The sequence below is a fragment of the Ipomoea triloba genome, chromosome 3, assembly GCF_003576645.1.
Source record: "Ipomoea triloba cultivar NCNSP0323 chromosome 3, ASM357664v1".
Taxonomy (NCBI): Eukaryota; Viridiplantae; Streptophyta; class Magnoliopsida; order Solanales; family Convolvulaceae; genus Ipomoea; species Ipomoea triloba.
Window position 1 is genome coordinate 19,280,787 of NC_044918.1, and position 9,835 is coordinate 19,290,621.

General features: G+C 35.5%; 1 protein-coding gene across 1 annotated transcript; it reads right to left on the bottom strand.

Annotated features, from left to right (window-relative positions):
- Positions 1-1,095: 1,095 nt before the first annotated feature.
- On the bottom strand, positions 1,096-8,582 carry LOC116012739 (topless-related protein 4-like). The gene is made up of 26 exons (XM_031252391.1): positions 8,465-8,582; positions 8,140-8,242; positions 7,526-7,705; positions 7,312-7,425; positions 7,063-7,221; positions 6,752-6,935; positions 6,527-6,650; positions 6,240-6,352; positions 5,839-6,007; positions 5,622-5,731; positions 5,443-5,512; positions 5,247-5,320; positions 5,048-5,143; positions 4,815-4,910; positions 4,297-4,424; positions 3,963-4,197; positions 3,726-3,887; positions 3,552-3,644; positions 3,310-3,456; positions 3,079-3,189; positions 2,819-2,998; positions 2,592-2,720; positions 2,419-2,514; positions 2,058-2,246; positions 1,778-1,941; positions 1,096-1,678 (listed from the first exon to the last, which is right to left on the bottom strand). Exons 1-26 carry the CDS (start codon positions 8,484-8,486, stop codon positions 1,492-1,494), a joined length of 3,435 nt encoding a protein of 1,144 aa, XP_031108251.1. The 5' UTR covers positions 8,487-8,582; the 3' UTR covers positions 1,096-1,491.
- Between the last annotated feature and the right edge of the window lie 1,253 nt (positions 8,583-9,835).

Sequence of the window (9,835 nt, forward strand, 5' to 3'; positions counted from 1 at the left end):
CAAAAGGGAAGTAAAAATGACTAAAATACGCTCATTAGTTTAACTTCAGGTGAGGTTTGGCTGGCAATTTGGCCGGAGTGACCAAAATTGATAAAAATTGAATAGTCAGGGTAGCCGGAGTGACCAAAATTGATAAAAATTGAATAGTCAGGGTATGCAATTAACACTTTTGAAAGTCAAATTGAATAGTCAGGGTATGCAATTAACACTTTTGAAAGTCAGGGTATGACTAAAATACGCTCATTAGTTTAACTTCAGGTGAGGTTTGGCTGGCAATTTGGCCGGAGTGACCAAAATTGATAAAAATTGAATAGTCAGGGTAGCCGGAGTGACCAAAATTGATAAAAATTGAATAGTCAGGGTATGCAATTAACACTTTTGAAAGTCAAATTGAATAGTCAGGGTATGCAATTAACACTTTTGAAAGTCGGACTGCAATTAAGAAGACTCATATAATCAGTGGACCAAAATGGCAATTTTCTCATCATAATTTCTTGAAGAAAGCTGTTGAAGTGTTGAGAAGAAAATAATATACTAATGAAAAAATTAAAATATCCTAATACTGAACACAAACTAAGCCTAATACTCAATTAGGGGGGTAAATAAGCCGAGCCGAGCTCGAGCTCATTAAGAAATGCTCAACTCGAGCTCTAGAACTGATGCTCGAGCTCGAGCTTGGCAATTTTTGAGCTACTTGAGTTCCGCTCAAGCAGCTCAATTGTTCGAGTTTGAGTTCGAGTTCAATTTTGAGCTCGAATTTAACATTTTTGATTTTAAATTCATGTTTCAATTTAAAATAAAATATAATAATATATATATGACTCGCAAACGGCTCAACGAGCTACAAGTCTAAGACATTAGAGCTCAAGCTTGGCTCGATTATTAAACAAGTCGTTCGAGCTTGGCTCGAGCTCAAACTTGATCGAACTCGAGCTGAGCTTTGACTGAGCGGCTTGCGAGCCCCTTGGCTCATTTACATCCCTATACTCAATATATCAATAATAATAATAATAATTATAATAATAATAATAATAATAATTACTGTTATTATTATTGAACACAGCTGAAACATTGGAATATGCAGATTATGATTGATTTAAAGGAGATTGAGAAAGGCAAAATAAAATGTGAATGAACAAATGAATTAAGGTGGAGCAGGATTTTACAAAACCTTGAAAAACAAGTACTGGTCAAGTTACAAAGACCCACCCCACCACCCAGGCATGGACAAAAGGTGACACTACTCCAACTCCTTCTCCACTTACCCAAATCCCCCCTGACGAAATTTACACCATTTTCAGATAACCCTTCCTCCTATTGCATTCTAAAAACAAAACAACCCTGACCCTACATCAAATTTCACCAGCCCCTAAACCAACTCTGTGAAGCTAAAGATTATCATCTACAACTACACATAGCCTTCTTCATTACACTTTTTTCTTTCCACTATTCTCTTCATGTCAGGGAGATTTCCCGGATAAGACTCGTCTGCTACCTCTGGGGTTGATCCGAACTTGGAGCGCTTGGTCCAGCTCCATTTTCATTTGGGGGTAAAGTTCCCCACTTTCCTTCAGACTCCGGTGGCTCAAGTACGATTACACTACCATCGCTCAGTCCCAGCGCAAACTGATTAGGGTCAGAAGGGTGTGCAGCAATCACCAGAGGATGGACTCTCAGACTGCACAATCATATCTCAATGTCAAGCTAAGTAAAGAAAAAGAGACTGCAGGGTTGGATCATTATAAGAAAAGATTTGTAAACAGTTATATATAACTACCTTGGATTAGGAGTGAGGTATGAAGTAGGGTAAATTCGACATCTCCATCGGAGGTTTGTAGCAGTTAGAACACCTACACCTCCATCTTCAAAACTGACAAATATGGACTGGCTATCGCATGAATATGTAGCATGCGTGATTGCACTTGCTTCTCGGGGAACCCACTATTCAAAGATTTAACAAACTTGTTAGAATTGGGTTATCAGTGCTTCATACTTGTCCTCCGTAATAGGAGGCCAGGGTTTAGTGGGAGAGTGGATAGAGGAAAGTTACTGCATACCTGTCTACGGCAGTCCAGTTTGGGTGCTTCATATATGGCTATCTGTGTCTCGTGCACTACTAGCAACTGAATCTGATCCTGGTGAAATTGCACACGGGTGTCTGCAAGAGAAGCAGCTGAGCGCCCTACTGGAATTTGCAAGCATTTACTTGTCTGCTTCTCCCAAGCATCAGTGCTCCAAACACACAACTGTGAAACCAGAAATAGATCAGTGACTGAAAATTTTACATATAAGTGTCTCCAAAATAACTTCTTTTTTTTATTTGGTTAAAAGAAAAAGAGAACACAAAATGAAATCATCTGAATTTTCCATAATAAATCCAAATTTCTTATTGTACACGCCTTTTGGAAACTTTTTTACCTGAGAGTCAGCTCCTGACGATACAAGTACATTCAAAGCATTAGAGAAAGCAAGGCCAGTAATTCTTTTATGATGTCCTTTAAGCTTGGTTTTCACCTGTATTAAATCCATGAAAAGCATTTAAAAAATCTGAAATTTGAAAATTTTAAAGCTGAATAAAGACTTGCTACAACCTCATCGACTCGGACATTATATATTTGGATCGAGGAATCCTCCATGCCTATGGCTATAATGTTGTTGTCTTGGGGATGGAATGCCAAAAATGTAGCTGCAGGCGGAGGGGACATGAAGGTTGTCATAGTCTGCAGGAAGAGAAGAGTACCATTTAGTTCTCTCAGATATACGATTTGAAATATGGGAAACCAAGTTCAGAGAAATTACTGGAAAAATAGCCACTTACCTTAAAAGTCATCATATTGAATAATGATATTTTCCCTCCAGAAGCAGACATGACATAGGAATCATTCTTAGACAATGCAAAGCAAGGAACTGCATCTTCTGGGTTTGTCTCACTGATATCATTGGTCATCAATATTCCACTTGCAGGCTGCCATAGTTGAGGAGCGATACCAGCATTTGCCTAGAAAGGGCAAGTTTAAAAATGAGCAGCAAGTAAAAAATATGTACTAAATATTTTGAATTTGTGAAATAGCCCTCTACCTTTCCAGCAGGGTTTCTTTCATTCCTAGGCCATTTCCAGAGTTTGTGCACAGCATTTGCAGCTAATGCCAATATGGCAAATGCCGAATTTGTATATATCAATCTTGAAATCTGAAAATCCACCAATATGAGTGGGATAAATAATTCTGTTACAAAATTGACAATTTATCTGAAGCAAAGCAAGCAGGCAAAATATATAAGCAGCCATTATGAGACTTGAACAGATTAAACCTTTGTTGCTGGCAAATTATCAGGAAGTTTCAAGGAGCGGCACTGTGATGGTTCACTGATCTCAGTCAACTTCCAGATTCTAGATTTCTCTGCAGGCTCATCTGCAATTCTCGGCTTCACATCTGCCAAATTTCGACTTTCGCCATTCTACAAGAGTTCATGTTGAAAAAAGGATTAAAAAGTCCACATTAAGCATCTCCATACCCACTTGATATTCTAAAAGAAAATAAAGGAAACCTCACCATTGCAACAATGGATGTCATTGGAGTTACTCGATCTACAATGGTTGGTACAACAGGTCCATTTGGAGCACTGAAATTTCCCATTGCAGGTGGCTGCAAATGAAAAGTTTTCAATGACATCTTTTCTGGAGCCAAAAACAAGAATACAAAAAGAATTGAAATAGATCACTCTACCTTCACAGCAGCAGAGGTAACTCTAGAAACATCAAATGGACGATTTTCCATTGTTCGCAAGAGCCTAGCACCATCTGCATTTGCCAAAATTTTGATGCTATTCTCACTTGTTGAAACAGCCAATAACATTCCTTCTTTGTTAAATCTAAGACAAGGAGATGCCTGCAATATATAAATTCAGCAGTAAGTTTTAACAATATATGTTGGAAAATTATAACTTGCAATAGTAATATTCACCGGTAATCCGCCGTCCGCATCAGTAGTGGTCAACATGTTCACATTGTCCATATCCCAAAATTTGACTGAGAACTCATCACCAGCTGCAAGAAATCTATTCTTAGTAGTATCAAATTGCACAATCCCCGCAGAACGCTTCCCAATACCAAGATAAGTTCGCTTAACAGCTCCATCACTTTCATTCCACTCTACAAGGAATGACTCCCCTTCTTTGTTGGTGCCGCATGAAAACAACCTATAAGTCATTGCATCAGGAAAAAGACACTTAATCCAAAAAATAAATGAGGAAGTACAGAGAATCAAACCAATTACAATTGAAAGATATCTAACAAACCTCAGGCCATCAGCACTGTAAGCCATAGTGGTTGATGAACGACCCGGCGCGTCATAATCGACTCTGGAACCCGCATTATCATACAACCATGCTTTTATTTTTCCATCAGTTGCCAATGAGAAGATAAACTGATGTTGGGGGACCACAAAAAAGAAGATGTCAAACATCAGTGACATAGTTTGCAAAATTTAAGCATAAAAAGAAAGGGATATATGCTAGAACCTTGAGATGATAACTAAAAAAAAGCTGGACTTTACAAAAACCAAAATCAAGCATGTGTCAAGTAAGCCTCATTTTCCAACTGATTAAACCTAACTTTTCATTAGATCTCCAAGTGCAATAAATTATAGTTTTCTGCAAAGATGGGGGTTTTTCTGTTCAATGCTGAACTTAGAGATGCATAATACATTTACATATGCCATAGGTATTTCCCATGATAACAAAGAGTAATGGCAGGGTACGCATAGGGTGATAGAGAGGAACAATAAAGCAAATTAATTCAAGTATAAATTGTTTACCTGAATATTTTCTTTGTGATGTGGACATACGGAATAAACAGGCGCTTCATGTCCCTCAAAGGTGTACTGTTTAGTGCCTGTTACTGTATCCCACACCTGTAAAATGTACAAAAACATTTGATCTATAAGAAAGTGAAATGTTCATATCCAAGGCCAAATAATTGGGAAGACTAATGAAGGTAGTGATTTCAACCCCAGGCATACTACAGAAAGTAATCACTCAAAGAACCAACCTTAATTAGCTTGTCCTCCCCACAAGTAATGATACAAAGTTGTTTGTTGGGATATGAGAAGGCAATATCATTGACACTTCCTATGTGAGCTTCAATCTGAATTTATTTTATTGAAAAAAAATCAGTAAGAATAAGGAATGTCACCTTTAATAGCTAGATTAGAAAATTGCCAGTAAATAGTAAGATAGCAATAGCTAACCTCAAAATGGTTTCTTAAATCATCAGCACCATGATATGAGTAGATGTGCACAATATGTTTGGAGTATGCAACACCTTTGGGAAAACAAGAGAAATAAAAAACAGTTGAGTCAATGAAATTGTTGGAAAAACAAGATTAATATGGCTAAGCCAATGCCTATTTCAACATTAATTCATAGAAGTTTCTCACTACATACCAAATAGAGATCCATCAGGACTCCACATTACACGATTAATTGAAGCAGAGTACTCTTTAGCCATAGAAGCCTAATACAAGATAGAAACTTGAAGTTGTTAAATCTAAAAATTATTGAATGATTAATATATTAGCATTAAACTTCAATTAGTACAGATTAAGATTTTGTAAAAGGCATACCTGCAAGGTCGCAGAACATGCCTCAATATCCCAAACTTTGAAACTTTTGTGAGCAAGCCTCTCCCTAGAACCTAATTCCCAAATCATTATCTCTCCTGAGCTTGTCCCAACTGAAATATATTTTTAAAAAATCAATGAGGGAAAACCAATGTTACCACAAAACAAAATTGAGTAGAATAGAATTTTATTAATGCTAAATACAATTTTGAGAACTAACCAAGAAGTAGAATCTGGTGCACAGGATGAAAATCCATACTCCTGACTGCCGAACCCTGGTTCAATGTCATAACAACAGCTTTTGGCAAATCATCTGTTGAGCATGAACTTTGACCATGATTCTGGTTGCCATATCCAACAGGTAAAATACTGACAGACATATTGTGAACCTGCAAATAACTTTCTTTTATAAGATTTATACTTCACGTACAAATAGGAGGGTCAAAGACAAAGGTATTAGTAACATCAGGTCCTCCATAATAAACCCTAGAAACAACTTGCACAAACCTCAGAATGCAATCAAGTAGCACACTTAGCATGCATATTTAGTTCAAGAAAATGTTTAATTTCTATCATGTAAACATAACGATAAAATAAATTAAACTTGAGCAAATATCATACCTCATCAGAAATTCCAAATGGTCTTGATCTCTTCAACACATGTTCAGAATCAGCTGTTTGATAGTCCATAGGTGGATTATTTGTCGGTGGAGTCCTAGGACGCTTTATTAAGCCTGTTACAGAATAATTAGCAGTTTAGCACCAAAATCAAGAACAGTCAACTAAAAAAATAGCCCCCAGGGGAGGGGGTACTAAATTTTCATAAATGAATTAATAAAGATCTCCCCTTATATTCATCTTAATCAAATGCTGTTGAGCCTTATGACAAATTTTAATACTATACAAACCTGCATTGCTTGGTGGAGTGAAACCAATGGGGCCAGCTGAAGGTTGGGGATGAGGAATCTGAGATGGATTAGCCATCCATCCCGCAAGAGATGTTGGCAGAGGAGCAGGTGATGGCTGAAAAGGCTAAACGAACCCCAAAAATAAAATAAAAAATAAAAAGAGTCAAGGAGTAAGAAAACCATGAAGAAATTATTTGCTAGTTTATCTTTTTGACTTCAACTTACACCATGAGAACCTAGAGATGGAAATCCCCCAGACTTAGGAACAGCTCCCATTAGAGGATTAGTAACAGGGGAAGGGGCACGAGCACCATTTGGCTGTGACTGCCCACAAGAGTGATCAACAAATAATGTCTTTATGTCAGGATTAGGCTTTGGATTCTTACAGAGCTGGTGCTGCCAATTCAAACTGCAATCAGACAGAGAGCTACCAATTAGTAAAGACTGCATTGCATTAAAGTTTTTTTCTACCAATAAGCAAAAACTTCAATAATATCAATGGAAACTTTAAAGCCTATAATCCACTGGAATCAAACCTCTGATTAATTAATGTCCGGAGCCTTGAGTTCTTCAAGGTTGGAAAGCTAAGTTTATCACGAAACAGGGGGTTTGCTTCAATCAGTTTTTTCAGCTCACCAAGCATAATGCTCCTGGCAGAGTTGGTGTCTCCATATTTAGATAATTGCTCATTGTCTCTGCAAGTGTTTTATTCATATCAATTCCATTAAGTTCAATGGGGTATGAAAGATAATAGAGAGGCAATTTCTGGATATATCCTTAATTACCTGAAATTCTCAAGTGTCAGAAGCTGTGTTATTTCTTTGAAAAGATCTTCATTAAAAGCAGAAAAAACCTTCAAGTCCTTTACTAGTATATCAACACCTTTAGAACGATCCTTCCTACATGTGAGCAGATTGAATCAAAGTTAATAATGCATTCAAATGGATCATAAAACAGAAACTTTAATAATTCCATGGCTTGCAGTAGACTCTGACCCACCTGTCAAGAGCTTCCAGATATTTTTGCTTTCGGATCTCAAAGAAGATTTTCATTGAATATCTGTTATCATCAACCTTTGTGAAGCCTGAAAGATACTTTTCTACCTCATCCCATTCTCCATTTGTTACCAATTCCCCGAAGTGTTGCATATTAAAGAAAAACCCTGACTCTTGTTCCAACCTTCAGCATATAAATTAAGCCCCAAAAAATGTCAATTAACAACATTAAAAATAATTGAAATAAAACACCAAACATCCCAAATCAAATACCAAAAGTGTATTTACTTAACAACGCCAGCAAACAAACATTTCAAACAGAAGGTTATCTCAATTTCATATATAAAGACTAAATATGGGGCCCAAAATAATAATCATCATCAAATTAAGCAGACCATAGGCACAAGTCTAACTTGGTAAATTTCACTGAAGTTAGATCCAAAAATGTACAGCTTAAAAATATCAATTCTCATTTTCCATTTCCTAATTCTTTTCAGCAACCGCCGTGCCGGAAAAGAATCACCAAAAGTATTCCCGGACACCGGTCCCCGCCAAAAAAAATAAAAAAATAAACGAGATTAAACCCAAGAAAATAAAAACTGAAATTTAAAACCCTACCTGTGAACAGTTTCTTTGAATTTCTCTTCATCCAGAAATTGAAGTATCAAAAACACAAGCTCTCTGCTCAGGGACGACATGTTTTTCCCTTCACTCAACGCACCTGCAAATTATTTATTAAAAAAAATCCAAAATTAAATTTAAAAAAATAAAAATAAAAATAAAAATCACGCGAAAATCAATTCCATCACAGATCAATTCAAACGCCGCAATCACACAATTCCCGTCACCGATTCCCCTCAAAATCAAATTTCTCAAAAATAAAAGATGCGCAGACACACACAGAGACACATACGCGAATATAAACAAGTATGTAAACAGAGACCTCTATATACACACTCTTGCATGTGTATCTATAGGTGTGCGTGTATATTTATATATATACATATACACACATATATATAGAGATAGAAAGTAAGGTGCCTTGAATGAATGAGAGAGAAAGAGAACAGATCGGAGGGTTTTTGTGAAGAGAGAAGGTGTACCTTTTGGTTACTGCAATTTCTCTCTCTAAGAAAAAAAACAATAATTTTTTATACCTTCTCTCTCTAGGTATTTGAAGGAGAAGTTCATGTGAAGCGAAGAACCAAATGTGTATCAGACAAATAAATAGAGCGAGATGATACGAGGGATTTGATAAGTGGAGTCGCTTATCCGTGATACGCTATCTATCTTATTGCATTTTCAGATACGACAGCGCGCTTATAGACGTTTTAACAAGTCTAATAAGGATTTGTATTGAGCTGGACGGGGTTTCCGAGGTATTAGTGTACGAGTAGAGAGAAGATAAAGTGTGGACGCCTTTACGGAAGAGAAATGGACCCTCATTTTTTACGTAGACACGTCACTTTCTTAATCCGGAGTATTTTAGTTTTCCGTTTTCGCCGATTTTTCTATTTCGTATTATTTTTATATTTTGGTAACACAATTTTTACATTTATTACGTATCCATAAATTGATGGATCTTCTCTTTATATATTTGAAAAATTCAATTCAGTAATTAAATTTTTAAAAAAATCAAATAATCATATATGAACGTAAATTTAAGATTAGTATGTAACATTATTACTTTTTATGATATTTCTTTATTTGGCTAACTCATAGCGAGATATTGAGTCGGTAAGTTAATTCACATATAAATAATAAAGTTTATTCTAAAAATGCTTCATTACTATTAACATTTACCAAGTTTTATATCTGATTTTCAATTTAACCATAAAAGACAATTAACATTTACTAATTTTCATTCTCAACTTTCAATTTAACCATAAATAGTCGCTTAACTGTTGATTTTGTTCCAAATTTGATTCTCTCGTTAAATATTTATTTAGTAAACATTAAATTTAAGGGTAATAATAAAGATTTGGTTTGTCACATTTCCGCTAATGATGAATTCAATGCATTAAGTTTATGAACCCAATGTATTAAGTCAATTTTTATATTATTATTCTTAAATTTAATGTTTATTAAATGAATATTTAACTGGAGAATCAAATTTAGAACAAAATCAATAGTCAATGAATTATTTATGATAAAATTGAAAGATGAGAATAATGAAAATTGTCAAATGATAATAGTCAAGATATCATCCATGGAAAAATTAAAAGTCGGTAAAAATTGATAAATATCAATATTCAAAAAATCATTTATGGGATTAACTCTAAGTAATAAATATGAAAATAAAACTATTTTTAAA

Excerpts from the sequence above, each read along its gene's own strand:
- LOC116012739 (XM_031252391.1), bottom strand. The coding sequence starts at position 8,486 with ATGCAAGAGTGTGTATATAGAG. Across the intron at positions 5,321-5,442 it reads TCCTGATGGATCTCTATTTG|GTGTTGCATACTCCAAACAT; the intron begins GTATGTAGTGAG and ends GTTTTCCCAAAG. Across the intron at positions 2,247-2,418 it reads CGTCAGGAGCTGACTCTCAG|TTGTGTGTTTGGAGCACTGA; the intron begins GTAAAAAAGTTT and ends CTGGTTTCACAG.